This window comes from Carettochelys insculpta, chromosome 5 (genome assembly GCF_033958435.1).
Source record: "Carettochelys insculpta isolate YL-2023 chromosome 5, ASM3395843v1, whole genome shotgun sequence".
Taxonomy (NCBI): Eukaryota; Metazoa; Chordata; order Testudines; family Carettochelyidae; genus Carettochelys; species Carettochelys insculpta.
In genome coordinates this window covers 78,299,149-78,317,545 of record NC_134141.1, presented here as the reverse complement: position 1 = coordinate 78,317,545, position 18,397 = coordinate 78,299,149, and the positions used below count along the sequence as shown (strand labels likewise).

At 43.4% G+C, this 18,397-nt stretch overlaps 1 protein-coding gene and 1 non-coding gene across 5 annotated transcripts; both read left to right on the top strand.

Annotated features, from left to right (window-relative positions):
- Window positions 1–1,811: 1,811 nt before the first annotated feature.
- Window positions 1,812–11,010, top strand: COX7C (cytochrome c oxidase subunit 7C). 4 transcript variants are annotated; one of them, XR_012645752.1, is made up of 6 exons: window positions 1,838–1,979; window positions 2,826–2,970; window positions 5,644–6,143; window positions 6,939–6,981; window positions 9,333–9,468; window positions 10,053–11,010. XR_012645752.1 is itself a non-coding variant. In XM_074995365.1 (3 exons), exons 1-2 carry the CDS (start codon window positions 1,905–1,907, stop codon window positions 2,940–2,942), a joined length of 192 nt encoding a protein of 63 aa, XP_074851466.1. In that variant the 5' UTR covers window positions 1,812–1,904; the 3' UTR covers window positions 2,943–2,970; window positions 5,644–5,748. The 4 variants fall into 4 exon arrangements, 1 of the variants encoding a protein (XP_074851466.1); XR_012645754.1 differs by lacking the exon at window positions 9,333–9,468 and having other exon boundaries at window positions 10,053–10,536; XR_012645753.1 differs by lacking the exons at window positions 9,333–9,468; window positions 10,053–11,010 and adding an exon at window positions 8,270–8,284.
- LOC142013961 (small nucleolar RNA Z39) lies at window positions 2,413–2,475 on the top strand. Its single transcript, XR_012645836.1, has one exon. It is a non-coding gene; the product is annotated as a small nucleolar RNA Z39 (small nucleolar RNA).
- Window positions 11,011–18,397: the final 7,387 nt, after the last annotated feature.

Sequence of the window (18,397 nt, the reverse complement as noted above, 5' to 3'; positions counted from 1 at the left end):
AGCATGCAGGCAGCTGCGGTGCTTCAAAATTGACGCGGCTTGCCGCTGTGCGGCTCGTCCCAACGGGGCTCCTTTTCGAAAGGACCCCGCCTACTTCGAAGTCCCCTTATTCCCATGGGCTGTGTCTACACTAGCCCAAAACTCTGAAATGCCCATGCAAATGGCCATTTCGAAGTTTACTAATGAAGCACTGAAATACATATTCAGCGCTTCATTAGCATGCGGGAGGCCACGGCACTTCGAAATTGACGCAGCTCGCCGCCACGCAGCTCGTCCCGACGGGGCTCCTTTTCAAAAGGACCTCGCCTACTTCAAAGTCCACTGATTCGTATGAGCAGATGGGAATAAGGGGACTTCAAAGTAGGCGGGGTCCTTTCAAAAAGGAGCCCCGTTGGCATGAGCCACGCGACGGCGAGCCGCGGCAATTTCGAAGTGCCGCGGCTGCCCGCATGCTAATGAAGTGCTGAATATGTATTTCAGCGCTTCATTAGTAAACTTCGAAATCGAAGTTTGGGGCTAGTGTAGACACAGCCATAGGAATAAGGGGACTTCGAAGTAGGCGGGGTCCTTTCGAAAAGGAGCCCCGTCGGGGCGAGCCGCATCAATTTCGAAGCGCCACGGCTGCCCGCATGCTAATGAAGCACTGAATATGCATTTCAGCGCTTCATTAGTAAACTTCGAAATGGCCATTTGCATGCCCATTATGAAGTTTGGAGCTTGTGTAGATGGAGTGCAGCATTTAGAGAATGAGTAAACCCACCACAAAGCAAGCTATGCAACAGCAGAGGGAAGAGAAGGATTGGCTATGTTTTACTAAAATGTGCATTGAAAGTGTTAGACCTAAACTTATATTTCAATAGAAGTTATAATGTCAGTGGAGGTCATTGACTCAGGAGGAAGCATGAAGAGAAAGATACACCTGAGCCATAATGCCAAATCTGAACACTGTTCAGTTTGGGGGAGGTTTAGATTCTGAAGTGCTTTAGCAGGTAATTAGTGCCCAGATGCATTTGACAAAGTGTTTTTTACCTATGAAAGATTATGCCCAAATAAATTATTAGTCTTTAAGGTGCCACAGGGCTCCTCTTTGTCTTACTACAGTCATTGTAACTCATTTACTTCTAGAAGTTATAAACCAAATTCTGCCCTCAGGCATGCCTGTCTATGCCATCTTATTGATTTTAGTGGTTACACATGTAAACTTACAGTAGATTATAGCCTTATGTCCGTTGCGAATCCTTTTACCACTCAGCGTCCTACAAATACCAGATTCGCACACATTTACATGATGTTCTAAAGTAGTTTTTAATAGCAAAGTCATTTTTCTTTCTAAGCCTGCAGAGTTCACTCCGGTCACATATTCAAGTTGTTCTCCGTAACCCTGAGGATGGGAAGTGTGATTGTATTGCACTTGGCTTTTATCCCCTTATTGACAGTAGACAGCCTTGACTAAACACGCAACTGCAGAACCTGAGGCTTTGTTGCAAGAACTGAGCCAGGCCTTGGCAGTACTGGACACCAGTGGCCAAGGAACCTGGGGAGACCTGCAGTGCTCTCAGGCGGTGATGCCAAAGCCCGCCCTTAGGCCACCCCAGGAATGGCTGCCTGCTGGGCTGCAAGGAGGAGAGGGGTACAGACACTCGCAAGGGACTAGAGGGGAGCTGGGCCTCCGCTGCCCATAGAACGGCGCGGACTGGGTGGCGCCCCTGCCTGCGCAAGAGTCACGCGACCGCCAGGCAAGGCTGCGGGCGCCTGGAACTACAATTCCCATGCTGCCGCGGGGCGGTGGGAACTGGACGGCCACCGTCCCGCCGTGTATCCCATAAGGCTGACGGCGCGGAGGAGGAAGGTCGTGAAGGAGATCGCGGCTTTCGCTTAATCGTGTGCCGACCCGCTCCGGCGCCATGTTGGGAGCTAGTGTTCGGCGCTTCGCCACCTCCGCCATCCGCCGGTCCCATTATGAGGACGGGCCCGGAAAGGTAACGGCGCAGGCCGGGGCGGGCCTGGCCCGGCTGGGCCCGGCCCAGTGGCTGCGGGGAGCGGCGCTTCCCGGCTGTTGCCCGGCTGGGTGGGGGGAGGGGCAGCTAATGTACCTCTCGAACGCCCCTGAGCTGTGGCCGCGGCCCGGAGGGGGATGTCCTGAGCCCGCGGTTGTGTTCCAGCACCTGCCTCTGGGGGAGTGGCCGGTTCTCCCCGGGCGGAGGGGCGGGGGTCTGGCGGTGGGGGATGGGCCGGCTCCGGCATTCAGAGCGAAACGGCCACCTTTGGTCTTGCTCCTCCGGCGTCGGGCGGCCTTTGCCGCCTCCCCGGGGCCTCTGCTCGCAGCCGTGCGCGGATCCCGCTGCGAGGGGTGTGCAGTGCCCTTGTTCGGCCTCCGCTTTTCCGCTTCCCTAAGCGCCTCCTGCCTCAGCGGTACAAATGATGTGAACATTCACTATGAGAAAAACGGTGATACTGTAAACGCTTTCTGATGTATCCGCTTGGCCTGGCCTGTCCTGTCCTTTCCCAGTAGAGCCCTGCGTTGTCAGCACAGCAGCCTTGGGGGGCTGTTGGCACGCTGATTATCCTGTACGTGCTTTCTGACTGTGGGGGCTGGCAGTTAAAGTTGGTATATTAATACAGTACTTCACTCCCCACGACCATTTGTGTAGGCATTCAGTGACTGGGTGCTGTGTTTCTTTAGTGTTTTTTGCTTTAAAAGGCAGCTCCACAGAGCATGAGATAAAGTGTTGGGGGTGGGGGGGAGGGAATAAGTCTCCTTTTGCAGCTCGTCAGTACTTCAATTCCATCAATGGTTCATGGTGAACTTTTTTTGTCTTGTCTAGAATATTCCATTTTCTATAGAAAATAAATGGCGGCTACTAGGATTAATGGCAGTGTTTTTCGGAAGTGGGTTTGCCTTGCCTTTCGTCGTAATAAGGCACCAGCTGCTCAAGAAATGAAGAGGATGTGCTTTAACGCTATACCAAGGTACCTGCTTCTGGTCACTTGCTTAACTGAAGGAAAAGAGGGTTAAAGGAATTGATGAATGTGCAGAGCTTCTTAATTCTAAAAATTAAACTTGCATCAGTGCTGTGTGTCACTATTAGCTGTTTCGGTTATGAATATAATTCAGTGTCTCATCACTGAGTGAGGTGGTGGTGAAGACAATAGTCTTCTTAATGAAAAGTGACTAGTTCTGTAACAGTACCCCTCGGAGAGGGGTGCATCATATATTGCTCTTGCATACCATTTAAGGTTTCTGGCACACAGGTAAACAAACTGGGATGATTAAATATACTGTGATTGTTTTCTTGGTATGCAAATTGTGATTGTCCAAGAGTAACTACTAATTACAGCAGCTAGAATATAAATGACCAATGTTTCCTGTTTTCTCAGTGAAAATGACCTTCACCATTTAAGAAACTGAACTTGAAATCTGTTCGCCTAGTCTGGCCTTCATAATTCAGGTTAAAGAACTATCCAAAACAAAAAAAATTCTTGGAGCATCTCTCTCCCAAATCCAGTCTTGCCTTTTTTCAAAGTGGCTGATGGTGAAGAATCTGCTACAACCATTGATAAATTGTTCCAATAGCTACTTTTTATGGTCTGACTGTTTAGCTTAAGGTTCCAGGCATTGAATTAATAGTTCTCCCTCTTAGATCAAGTGTAGTTAAACTTCTTCCCCATGAAGGTGCTTAGATTAATCAAGTCACCCTTTTATCTTTTCTTTGTTAGGCTTATAAACCTCCATTTATTTAACTTATCGCTGTAAGGAATCTCTGCTCTTCTCCTGACTCTGTCTACTATCTCACTTTTTGGAATAAAAGTACTAAAACTACTCCCCCCAAAAAAAACCCACTGATACAGAAATTGTCATATTTGCAAGTAGATTGGTTTCATGAACATTTTTCATCCAGTTTTTCAAGCATGTCTTTTGTCACTGCAGAACTGAAACCATGATTGGAATAGGGTTAGATTTATTTTTCACAAATAGACCGATTCTAATTTATACTTTGGTCAAGCTTCAGGTTTCTTGTTCAGGGATCATACTCCAGAGAAAATACAAAAGCAGTAATAAGTGAAGGATTTGCAGTTAATTCAGAATCGCCAGACTCTGCATTTGGCCTATGGTCTACTTATTGACTCCCTCTACTATACGCTTCCCCTTTAGAAGAGGTCGGTGACTGTGGACAAATTAGGTTCAGTGCCAAAGTTTGATGTCTTTGTCTCAGTGAATTTCAAGGGGCAAATGGGATGATATAGATAATGGAGGGATTCGGTCAAAATTCTTAAATGATGGGGAATGTAATGCCTCAGCAACATGGCTTATGGAAAATAGATCTTGTCATTAGAGTAAAATGAAGCTTGACACTTCTTTAGTTGACAAAAGGAACTGCATTGCTGTAATTCTTATGCAACATTAACTTAATATTAGTACTGTCCGTTGTAGAGATAGGAGCCCTAGTCAGAGCACAACCCTGTGCAACCAACAAAAAGATGGTCACTACTCTAAACAGTTTGCAGTGTAATACGATATTACCTTATGCTTAAACTTGCACTGTATAATCTCAATTCATTAAATGGGTTCAATAGCTAGTTACTTTGGGGTCTGTCAGTGGATGGCTGCCAGGCTTGATTCTAGTCTTGACCCTGTTTTTGATGCTTGATCTGGATGTAAACAGCAACTAATCTTTAACACTTGATCCAAAGATTGGACATGGTAATGCATTTGGCTGGATTAAAATACAATGAACAAATGTGCCAAGTAACTGCCTATTCAAGGTCACAAGCTCAGTGAAAAGAAAGCAGGCTATTCCCAAAGACTAGGGAATCCGTTTTAGAAACCAGTGGCTGGAAAAGACTTCAGATCCATCTGCTTATCCACTGTGACCTTAACTCCCAGTATGATGCATTGGCTAAAAGGGCTAGTGCAGTGTATTTGTCTATATACTGAGAGGGGAAAGAAGAATGATTATGTCTGAACCCCTTCTGCCCCTTTCGTGTGTGGCGCTTGTTAGGCTGACACTGAAATACTACATCCATTCCTAGCTTCTGTATTTTTAAAGGGGTACCAAATTATTGGAGAGGGAAAAGCTAGAAATACACTTAATAATGATACAAAAGGAGTTTAGCTCTTCAGAATTAAGAGGTGACTTGATTAGTATAAATACCTTTGAGGAGAAATGTGGGGCACTAAAACTTCTTATTTTTCCTGCTGAGAGAGAGGTACAGTGAGAACCAATGACCACATGTTAAGCTAGACGTAATCAGATTGGAAATATTTCATACTAAGTGACTGACTACTGGAACAAACTATCAGACATGGGGAGGAGTGGATATTTCTCATCTTTGTAGCCAATGAAGATTGGATTCCTGTCTGGAAGATACGCTTTAAGCCAAACTTATTGGACTAAACATGCCACAGAATTTTATAGTTATTGTCTTCCTAAATTGTCATGTCTAAGGATCCCTCTCTGCCTTTGTATCTTTTAACAACATCCAAGAAATGTAGTGTTGAAGTGGGTAGGCCATTCCCTGATCTGCCAAAGGGTCCATGTATAAAGTTAAATATGTGCTTGAGTCCTTGGCCTTAGACTCTTTGCCCATTTAGCTCTTCCAAGTTCAATATTGTAATAGTTCTGCTACCCCCTTTTCTTGCAGACTCGATGTGGACTATTGCCTGTAAAGCAACTTGCTTTTCCATGGAATAAAGGATGAATATATTTACACACTGGATGTGCTTATAAATAAAAGTTAAAATCTGAATGTTTGGTATGATGTCTCTTCTGTCAAATGATTATGCTCCTGAGAACTCAGGTTTATGCTGTAGTTATTATGTAACAACTTTTTACCTCAAGTTTAAGTAGGTAGGAGGCCCTTTTTACCACTGGAAAATAGCAATAGTGTGCTCTCAACACTAGCAAAATGTGCTAAATTGAGTAGTTATGAATCTGGATGGTTTTTGAAAAGTTTGTTCACCTTTTGTTCTATTTTTTAAAACTATTTTAGGAAGCCTCTCTTACAAAGTCAGATTTCAGTTAAGCTCTTCATGGACATGTTAGCTGAAGTGAACTTGAGGCTCCAACCTCCTACACACAAGCAGAGGAGGAATCTGGGAGAACTTGCACTAGTGTTAAGGTTTCAGCAGTTGGACTACACAGGTATCCATTCTGTAGAAACAGAATCTGACTCCGAATCCTGAGAATAACTAGAAACAGTGCCTAAACTCTGATCAGACTTGGGGAAACCAGGAAAGCGTGTGTTTAAGTAGGTTCTACCTACTGGACACACAGCAACCTGGTATATCTCAAGAAGCTGAGAGAGTTTAAATGGGACTATGAAATCTTTGTCAAGTGGAGATTAAGGGTTTTTCAGTAATTTCAGAACTCTCCCACAGCATATTAGGCTTGTAATCCAACTGGTCTTGGCCGTTCTGCACCCAAAAATGTCTACACATTTGTATCTAAAGTCTTTTTAGATGAGACAGTAAATGACTAATCTTCATACACAAGTTTGCCTGCCTTCCTGAAGGCTTGGGTTGGAGTTCCTTTTAGTGTGGTAAAATGTTTAGATGTTTTGAAGACAGTGGGTCTTCTGCAACAAACTTGTTTAATGATGGGATGTGATCACTGCTCCCTGGTTTGGAAGGTGTGGGGGGAGGGAGGAATTAGGTCATAAGGGCTCACCAGGCCAGTGGGATGTGCTTGCTGCTTCCTGATGCTATCTTTGATGCTAACATCCAGTCTCAGAACACCTCCTCAGCCCTTCCCTTCTGTCCTGTTTGCTCAGCCCTGCGGGGAAGCTATGCTACTCCTGAGCTAACTGATTAATGTCTGAGAAGATGGAAAACATCACTAGCAGCTTTCTGCGTTCTAGTTCTGTACACCCAGCAATACTAACATCACTGTTGAAAGTTTGAGTTGAAGGTCCTCACCATCTTCATTACTTGTCCCCAGGGATTAGCTTCCCAAAAGACACCTCAGGAAGCAAAGCATTTGGGTAAGTAACAAACAGCCTGCGTGATTAGTGTTAATTTTTAAAGGGGTGGGGGAGTGAGGAAGCAGGCCTAGAAATCACTACCAGGCTCCATGTACATAGCTGAAGTGGATGAAGACTACACTGGGGGATGGAGTCTCCAGAATTGTTCTGAAGTCACTGCAAATTAAATAATCATGAAACCTCCAAAAGCCATCTAATCAACATTGTCAACCCTAGATTGTGTTTATTCCAGGGGAACTAGAGGCAAATAGCTTCAAGCATGTCTACCATATTTCATAAGCATCAACTTGTGTGGCCCATGAGAGATACTAAGTGCTGAGCATCCACAGCTCCCATGCACCTTAATGGTGCTGGTTTCTCAGTGCTCCTGGAAATTCATGTCACGTGTCTGTTTGGGTACCTAGTTAATGGACAACTGGATGAAAACTTGACTCCACGCAACTCAAAGATAAGACTCACTGACTTTGGGCTTTTTGGAACCAGTTTGCACCACAGGGGTTATTCTTTCTGCCTTTTTCCAAGGGAGAATGCAGTTACTATAAAATCAAGGTCTATGAGAAAACGTTTTGTCAATTTTTTTTCTACTAGATAAAGTGAAGCACAGTAAAACCTGCCTTTGAGACTGCCTCCTCAGTACGGAGCAGTAGAATGTTTCCCTAAACTATGTTCTAGACATTAAATATTTGTCAGTTTATTTTTTGCATAATGACTGACATTTTCCAACACTGAAATATGCATTTCTTATTTTGGCCTTCACTAAGGTGTCTGTTTGTTTGGCTTTGAAAAGAATGATGATGAAGTAATCTGATTCTTGTATTGGATATGGAATCTCGGAGCTCAGGGTGCCCTCAGCCATGGCTGCAGCAGTGGGAGAGGAGGTAGAAGCCTCCAGCCCAGGTGTTCATGAGCTCTGGCTGGGGTGGGCGGGCTGCCCCAAGCCCTGACAGAAAGGGAGAAGGAGGCCCCCTCTCTTGGCTGGGAGAGGGAGGGGCAGATGTGATATAAACAAACTGGGCACAGGTGTGAAGTGTGAAAGCCAAGATGTGGTTGCTATGACAACCCAATCAGAAGCAGTTCTTGCTTGACATAAGTGAAGTGATAACATTAGTTACCTTTGTCTTTAAAGAATGACATTTATCATTTTACTGTGGCTGCTTTTTTCAAAATTCTCCTGTTAACAGTAATGCCACCGACTATCTGAAAAATCTTTAGAACTGTTTAGGAAAAGACTGAAAACACCAAGCCTGTATTTTCTGTGTATAAGTAAGGCAAATATTCTTTCTTTAAGGATAAAGAAATGAAGGCGCAGAGAAGCGAAAGGATTCACCCTGTTTCATCCAGGCTGCCTGTAGCAGAGCAAAGCACAATCCAAAAGCCCTGTCCCACTACTGTCAGTCCTCCCTAAGCTAAAGTATTCCTAAACAATAGTAAGAAATGTTTGTAATCATAATTACACATATAAAACATTCAAACTCTGAAAAAACCTACACTCCATTGTCACCATCATAAAATTTGAAATCAGACATGGTAGAAGAGTAAACTGCCCTACGTCTCCAAAAGCTTACACCTAATAAGTTGGGCCCTGTGAACTTCATGGCTGAGAGAAGTGAAATGAGCACTCATCTGTGAAATCTAATCTCCCTTCCTAGTCTTCCCTTCCTGGGGAGGGACAGGAGTTGTCCTTTCCCCTGCATCACTACTCTTAGGGGATTAGGTCCTAGAGGCAGAACAGAAATGAGGGTGGTACATCCTCCCTTCTGCACTGGCTTCTATTCCCTCCCTAATACTTTTGTGCCACTGTTCTTGCTTCTGCTCCAGGTGCTAAGCTCAGGGCTTCCTCCCACAATGGCTTTTGCTCCCAGCAGCTGCAGCTGGGGCATCCTGGACTCTAGGCTTCTGTGCAGGATCCAGGCACCAGCTCAGGGTTTCCTCCCACAGCAACTCCTGCACTGGTGTTTGTGTTCCTACCAGTGGCAGCCAGAGCTTTGGGCTCCTGACTCCTGCCACACCGGTCCAGCTTCGGCCGTGTCCTCCCCAAGACTTGAGTCTTCCTCCTCCCTCCCTTCATTCCCGGCAGGGCTTGGGGCTACCCACGCTCAGGGCTTCTACGTCTCCCACTCCAGCCAGAACTGAGGGAAGCCTGTCTTGGGGCTTCTTCCTCTTCTTCCACTGCTACAGCCATGGCTCAGGGCAGCCTGAGCTCAGAGATTCTAGTCCTGCCACTCCAGCTGGGTTTTAGGGCTGCCCAGGTTCAGGTCTTCCCTTTCCCCCTCCCTGGTTCCAGCCAGGGCTCAGAGCTTCCACTCCTGCTCCTACTCTTGCAGCTGAGGCTTGGAATTTCTATCCCTTAGGTGCTCCAGCCAGTGCATCTCAGACCCAGAACCCCCACTGCTCCAGCTGGGCCTCAAGATAGGCCCCGTCCAGCTCCCCATACTACAGGAAGCTGTGAGGGTGCTGCATTTAGAGCTCAGCTCTGAAAGGACAGAAGTGAGTGGTAATCTTGTGTGTCATCCCTGCTCCCTGTCCTTGCACACACCTGTAAATCTGGGGGTCCTGATCCAAAATGGATCACAACACTAACACTTGAGGTGTTGAATGTTTGAAATGAAACTGATCAATTTTAAAACTTCTGGCTGTGAAGCTGACCGGAATGGACTATGAATTTGGCAGTGCCTTACTTACAGAAGAAGGCATAAAGACAAGTTGTGTGAGCGCTACATTGCTTTAGTGAGTGGTTTTGTAAAATTAAGAAAATGCATACACACACCAGAGTCAGTTTATATTCTAGAAAGTCCTGGAATGATCAGCGATGAAACTACATATTAGCCCAGAGGCCATTACAAGCATTTATTTTTTGCTAGTGACAATGACATTAAGATCCATTTTGCAGGCAGCGTACCTGCCACTCAGCCTTGTTTATTACAGCAAAAAGCCTGAAGGATAGGATGATCTTGGTCATTCTCTAATATAGCAGTAGGAATTGTTGGGGCAAATTTGTAAATAGCCCACTCTTCAATCTGCGAATCCTTGCTTCTGACAGATTTCCTAACTAGTTTTTCCTCTTATTGCAGCCCAGAAGATGGACATTAGCAGCTGTCTGGAACAATACATCATTGTTTTTAAATAAATGTAAAATAATAGTGTTGTTTGGAATTAATGAGAACTGCAGTTCTGTTTAAACATTCCATGAATAGTTGGGTACCTTTCTTATATTGGTTATGCCACCTTTCTCTATTAGTTATGTAGCAAGCGTGGAAGAAGTAGTGGCACATTAAAAAATATAACAGTATATCCATAGCACTTCTGAGATCATTACAGAAAGTTCTACTGAACTGTAAACCAATAACTTAATGGTCAATTGTGAAGATGAAGGCAAGAGAAAGGCAAGTAAAAATCAAGGCAAAAGGCCAAATTACTTCTGTAAAGAACTTCAGTGTTGCAGTTCATGACGTTTTAACATGACTTTATTGCAAGACTCGCAAAATTTCTTGTAGAGCCTCAGTTCCTGAAATTAAATGGTTTTGTGAGACTCAGTTTTCTCTTTTTTCATTTTAGCCCCTTTTTGGTTGGGAAGAAAAACTTTAGAGTGTGATCTGATTACAGCTGAGAAACCTGAAGAAAATTAAAAAGAACTCCAATTTTATTTTTAAAGTATGATTTTTAAGCCCATAATCTCATGATTTTTTGAGACTTGACTAATGATATCTGAATGCTTGTTGTCTCCAACCCAGTGGTGAGCAACTTGCATGGCCTGTGAAACATTTTATTTACTGTTGCCCATGTGCAGGTTTCTCAGATTCTGCTTCTGCATTTTTTTTCCTTCCAGTATCACTAAAGCAACATGTACGTAATGCAAGGGCACATGAAATGCGGGCTGACTGCACACAATATTGACTGTGAGAGCTATGCACTCCTTTTGCATCCAAAGTGCTGCTACAGTTCCATCAGCATGTCCCATAAATTCTAGGTATGCAAATGCAGCCAGCAAACCTCTCTATCCTATAACATTGTCTTGGTTACGCCAACCTGGTGTCCCACTGAGATGAAGTGTGGGGGGGCGGTCACTGGTGTGGCCCACTCACTAGCCTATGATGCCCATTGCTGCTCCAGCCCTCCATGGGTAGGTCTACATGAAGCTCTGCTCTGCACCGCTCCCGGCAGAGCTATGCAAAGTGAGCTTCTCAGGATTGCAAATGGCTGCTTATTTGCATACTCCCAAAGCTCATTACCATAGCCATGTGAGAGTCGGTTCCAGCAGAAGAGGGTGCTGGCACTGCAGAGGCCATGTGGACATGCCGCTGCTGACTAAACCTCATCTTTTGCCTGAAACTGGGATAGAGAGTTAAACTGAAAACTAAAATATATCCAGTTGGTAAGTCTTGTTCTGAACTAAAGTGAAAACAAGCCTCAAAATCTGCCGTGAAACAGAATATTTGTTCTCTGTCCAGCTCCCTTTGGCTGTGTCATTTCCTGCACATTTTTCTGTACTCTGTATTACGTGATACCCAGAGTAGTAACAAGTTATATTTTGTTTAAGTTTGTAGAACTGTATTATATTTTATTGAGAACTAGTATGCACTCATTTAGACACTATAATGAATATTCACTAAATAACAGACTTAAAATTACATGAGCATGTCCATGAATGCTTAACTGTGAAATTTAACATTATTTTAACTTAGTTCTTTGCGTGGAATGGTTTACAAATCATCACTCTGGCAAATTTACATATGAATAGTGATACTGAGCAGTTCTGATTTCACTTCTTTGCGAAGGTCTAAATAACTGCAATCATTCAACATTGAATGCTCTTGCATTGGCCTGGCTTCTCTAACAAGTCATGTGAGTAAAGCAAAATGGCAAATACGTGCTTAAGACAGTAGCAAGAGAAAGCAATGGAGATTCAGTACCAGCAGCTGAAGATTGGAGGAAAGAATTCACTCTTAAGCCATCCCACATATCTGACCTACCTGTGAGAGTCTTCCCTTTGGTGAGACTCAAGGGTGAATCTACATTGCAAAAAACGTTCTGTGATAACAAATCTCAGACTGGGGCAACTGATTTAGGCTCACTCTTTGGGACTAAAAATAGCAGTACTGTATAGATTTTCCTACTAGCCTCTGAAACCCAGCAATAGGGGGATGCAGGGGTGGGGAAGGCAGATAACGGACCAATTTGGATTCTTTTTTGTGCACAGGTAGTAGATGACTTGCTTTCTCTTTAATGGGTAGTAAAATTTTATTATCATCTGGAATTTCTTTATGTCATCTTTATGGCACTAGAACATCGTCTGTCAAAAAGAAATGACCTTTTCTAAGAACAAAATGTCCCTGCTTATATCTTTCCAAATGTTGATTAAGTTATATGAGAACAAGAAAAACAAGATTTGACACACTGAATAGCTGATGAATATGTACTCTAAGGTAACGTCACATTCTGTAATGAATAAACAATTACAGTTGAAGTTGTTTGTACATTCTTGCAAATGCCAACAAAATCAAACATCTGTCATGCCAGATGACAAACCACAACTCATTTAACGTACTAAGCTCTGCACTCATCTTGAAAAGGTCACTCAAGCTTTAACAAGCTGCACATGGTTAGCCAGCTTCTAGGAAATGAGTGTGTGTCTTCCAGAGGATGCAGTTTGTATCACCAATAAAGGTACTACCATACTTGGCTCACCTTCAAGTGACATATTTAGTTAAATAACAAATTGTAATTGGTGTGATCTGCCTGATGTTTCTGCTGCATGCATGGATACTTTCAAACCTGTTCTATTATTGCAATTTTTTTATAGATATCACTTCAGTGGAGGACACACAGAGAGTTGCCATTCAGAGTAAGGCTTCTGTATACCTGACTACATACAAACACACAGGAAGACAGGGTCCTAATGAACTAATACAGGGGTGTGTTAAGTTGGGGAGGGGGCAGCCCCCCTCGATGAAGTGAAATTTCATAGTGGGGTGAAGCACGATTTGCTGCTGGATCTCTGGCTCATCCATCTCATTTGAAAGGTTGAAATATGTTACTGTTTTTGTGTGTGTATTCACATTTATATACCAATTAATAAAGCTTTTACATTCTACATACTTATTTTCTTGCATGTGCCAAAAGGGGTTTTCTTCATATGAACTGTTTGGTTAACTTTTCGGGGCCTGACATAAAAAGTTTGCGCACCCCTGAACTAACAGGGTAAGAGGACACACATTGATCTTCTGTGGTCAATCTCAGTGAGCACAATCTGTTCTTTTACAGTTCAGTTGTGACTTTCAGCCATAGGCCACTTAGCTGATCTGTAAGGGTTTTACCATACCATGCCATAAAAGGGCACATCAGACTCCTGTGGGGATTGCACTGGATACTAGTGGAAGTCAGAGATGGTCAAATTTTGCCTCTTCCATAGCCCTTTTGGCATAGTTTACTCCCATGGGAGTCCTAGAAAGGCACAACAACCTCTAGTTGTGTGCAGTTGTCTCCCCTCTGAGCCTATAATAGGAAACTGATTTTGTGTAAAAGCACATAGTAGGTGGCCCATGCCACTCCCCAATGTTCTTGTGTCCCAGAGAACCAGTGATGTCAATAAAAGTTGTTAAGGCTAATCTATGCAAAGGCGGGAAGTACAAAGGCAGGCGGTACAATTAATCTAAGCTGTACACGAGAAGTAGATATTTGCAATTGCCAAAAGCTCAGGCTAGACTAATAAACTGGTTCTGTTCCTATCTGAATAAATCCTGAAAGACAGCATTACATAGGAGAGCAGATTGGTTCTCTGCCTGCCTTGGCAAGCTAGAGTTACCATAGATGTGCAAATCAAGTGAGCTTCTAGACAGATGGTGGGAAATGTCCAACTCTGCTATCTTGCACTTTCTCTGCTGCTCCCCAAGTATATGATTCCAGAGCTAGTTCAAATACCTGGTTTAGTGAGTAAGTCCAGAAGCTTCGGGCTAATAGGGTAATACTCTAACAAGGCGCATAAGATAGTTTTGAAGTAATTTAAAAGCAAAAACTGCCGAAAACCTTATAAAATGATGTGGTCGTCAGCCTTCACTGAGGTTGTTTTCTGGCACACAGGAGGAGAGTCAGAAACCCAAAACAGGGTAATAATAGTTGGCATTTAGAGAACAATTTTCATGCTAAAGCAGCAATGGGCAGACTAGGCTAGTGAATGGGCCACACAAGCGGCCCTCCTTCATCTCTGTGAGCTGCAAGATCATAGAATCATAGAATCACACAATAGAGCTGGAAGAGAAGTAAAAAAAGCCATCAAGTCCAGCCCCCTGCCCTTAGCAGGACCAAACCCATCAGATCAGCCCAGCTAGGGCTTTGTCGAGGCAAGACTTAAACACCTCCAGGGATGGAGACTCCACTACTTCCCTGGGTAGACCATTCCAATGCTTCACCACCCTCCTAGTGAAAAAGCTTTTCCTAATGTTCAACCTGGACCTTCCCAACCGCAACTTGAGACCATTGTTCCGTGTTCTGCCATCCGTGACCACTGTGAACAGCCTCTCTCCAGCCTCTTTGCAACCTCCCTTCAGTAAGTTGAAGGCTGTTATCAAGTCCTCCCTCAGTCTTCTCTTCTGCAGACTAAACAGTCCCAATTCCCTCAACCTCTTTTCATAAATCATATGCTCCACCCCCCTAATTATTTTGGTTGCCCTTCTCTGGATCCTCTCCAGTGTATCCACATCCTTCCTATAATTGGGGGCCCAGAACTGGACACAGTACTCCAGATGTAGCCTCACCAAAGCTGAATAAAGAGGAACAATTACTTCTCTGGATCTACTGGCAACGCTCCTCTTGATGCAACCTAATATGCCATTAGCCTTCTTGGCTACAATGGCACACTGTTGACTCATGTCCAGCTTCTTGTCTGCTACAACTCCCAGAACCTTTTCTGCAGAACTACTACCGAGCCAGTTGGACCCCAGCCTGTAACAATGCTTGGGATTCTTCCAGCCCATCTGCACTTCTCCTTATTGAACCTCATTAGATTACTTGCAGCCCAGTCTTCCAATTTCTCTAAGTCACTCTGAACCCTATCCCTACCCTCCAGCATATCTACCTCTCCCCCTAACTTAGTGTCATCTGCAAACTTGCTGAGGGTGCAATCCAACCCCTCATCCAGGTAATTGATAAATAAGTTGAACGGGACAGGACCCAGAACTGAACCTTGGGGCACTCCACTAGAAACTGACCAACATCCCAACATCGAGCCATTGATCACTACCCACTGGGCCCGACCTTCTAGCCAGCTTTCTATCCATCTTACCGTCCATTTGTCCAATCCACATTCCTTTAACTTGCTGGCAAGACTATTGTGGGAGACGGTATCAAAAGCTTTGCTAAAGTCAAGATAAATCACATCCATTGATTTTTCCCTATCCACAGAGCCAGTTATCTCATCGTAGAACCTAATCAGATTGGTCAGGTATGACTTGCCCTTCATGAATCCATGCTGACTATTCCTGATCACTTTCCCCTCCTCCAAGTGCCTCAAAATGACTTCCTTGAGGAGCACCTCCATGATTTTTCCAGGGACTGATGTACGACTGACCAGCCTATAGCTCCCTAGATCATCCTTCTTCCCTTTTTTGAAGATGGGCACTATGTTTGCCTTTTTCCAATCATCTGGGATCTCTCCTGATCTCCATGACTTTTCAAAGATAACGGCCAAGGCCTCGTCAATGACATACACCAACTCCCTCAGAACCCTCGGATGAATTGTCTGGGACCATGGTTTATGTACGTTTAGCTTTTTTAGATAGCTCCTAACCTGTTCTTTCCCCACCAAAGGCTGTCCACCTTCATCCCACAATGCATCACTTGTCGCAGTAGTCTGGGAGCTGTCCTTGTCCGTAAAGACAAAGGCAAAGAAAGCGTTAAGTATTTCAGCTTTCCCTACATCATCTGTCACTGGGTTACCTCCCTCATACAGTAGGGGCCCCACACCCTCTGTGATCACCTTCTTCTTGCTAACATGCCTGTAGAAAAGATTATCATAACCAAGACACTACTCTGGGATAGGGAGGTTTTGCTTATGTGGAATTTGCAGGGTTTGCCAGCTGAATGATAATGACAGTTTGTGTGTAGAGGGTGTGTATGGCTCTTGCAATGTTGTGTGCAGTCAGCACACACCTCACTTCACGTGCCCTTGCTTTACATGTGTCACTTTAGTAATACCAGTAGGAAAAAAAACCTATGTGGATGGAAACCAGTGGAATCTGGCAAGCCTGCTCTTGAGCAATGGTAAATAAAATGTCTCACAGACCACAAATAGAACACCAAAGAGCCTCATGCAACCCATGGGCCAGAGGTTATACACCATTGTCCTAAAGGGTTACAAATCACTTTACAGACTGCAAATTTGAGTCATTCCTGCTGTAGAGTTGAAATTTGCATTTCCCTACCTGTGCCATCTAAGGCAATGCATTATTAATCTCAGCCAAGACAATTCTTTTCTGTTTTCTTTATATTGTTATTCATATAATTAAAGTTAATTTTACACCTTTGACTATATTGTTATTTGATCTATGTAATTTTCTCCAGGAAAGCTCACTCATACTGAACACAAACATAACTCACTTAAGGCATAGATTCAGCCACCATTACTCTCACTCAGTAGCACCTTACTGCAAGAAACTGATGTGATTTAGAGGGACTGTTCATCAAGGTAATACTATGCAGACTAAATAGAACAAAAAAGCAGTCATGTAGATACAGACTTACACGACTACCTCTCTGTGACTGTGCAGACTAAATAAGAAAGGACTCTGGTCCTTGGTTGGTACAAAACCATGCAATTTTTAATACACGGACTGAAAAAGTATTTTGACCTTCTACTCCTGAAAACATAAAAGAAGCAAGAAGTTATGAGAAATTTTTCAAAAGAACATCCACCTCTCATAAAATCTGAGCTTTAAAACCCTCCAGCATATATTGGTTGATCTTATTCTACAAGTGCAGTGTTACCCTGTTCAAATATATGAAATGTCAGCTCTGAAATACAGACAGTGTTTTCTGTATCCACAGCAATTTCTTCCCTAGAAATGAAGGGAAAAAAACATAATAAAGAATCCTCATTTTAATCACACGTTTTCTTCATTACTTCCATATTTTAGGTGATATAAAGGGAGGAACAATTATTGCCTTGTTCACTTTGATTTATTTGGCTTGATGCCTTCTCACCTAGCTAATGTAAAATAAACTGTGCTACATGGGTCATTATGATGGGATTTAATAAGATGCTTTTTATTTCTGCCCTGCAGGGAGACATATTAGTTTGAGGGCACCTGGTGAAAAGCATTTCTTTCATTCTCTGTTTATTTTCATTCAGTAGAATGCAGCGAATGAGGTAATTTAAAGCTACAATGCACACATTGTCATTAAAGGACAATCTACTAAAATAAGACTTCAAAGCCCAGAGGAGAAAATGATGCCCACATGTCAAAATGAAGAAGGTCATGAGCAAGCCTGACTGGTTCTTAACGTCCAGTGAGCATTACTATGTAAATGAAACCTTGTTCTTTTTCATTATCTCAAATTCTAAATGTTTTCCCACCTTCCACGTGTATTATTTACCAGCAAAGTAACATAATTTGGCAGATAGATAAAATAATCTTGTGGGCAAAGGCAACAGAAGTTAGGAATCTGGTGCTCTGTTAGGGCTTTCTGCCTGGTGACCTGGGCAAACAATGGGATTTAGATGTCCCGGCCAGTGGTATTTGGGAGCCTCTTAGGCTCCTCTGAAAATCCAAGAGTTAAGTTCTTTATGTTTCATTGTTCTATAAAATCATATCTACCATACCCATATAACACTTATCATACACTGATGGTGCAAGGTTAAGTTAACTGATATTGCTAAAGCAGATTTAAGTCTTTAGAGAGCAAACGTTATACACAAACAGTGCAATGCTTCTAATCTGGTGCCACTTGCAAGTGATTATAGCTTTGCTTGTGTGGTCTGCTAAACCCAGGGTTGTAAATTCAATCCTTGAGGGGGCTATTTAGGGATCTGGAGCAAATAGATTTAAAAAAACAAAAAGCTGGGGGGAAGGATGGTGCTTGGTCCTGGCAAGAGGGCAGGGGGCTGGATCTGATGACCTCCTGAGCTCCCTTACAGCTCTATGTGATATGTATCTCCATAATAGCTTCCATGAGAAGTCCTAGATTTTAGTTACACCATTCTCAAGTGCTGATATTTAAGAAAACAATTGTGTTTTATCTTAGCTTGGTAGACATTTTTGAATTGCGGGAAGAGAAGGATGAGGGAAATGCTTTTCCTGTCATAAACGAATGTCTTGTATACAGGGCCTTCCTCAGGGTTTATGGAGCCTTATACAGTACTATTAAACTGGTGCTCCTACTCCCAATGGGAGCTTGGGGGACAATGATTTTTAGAGATGTGGTT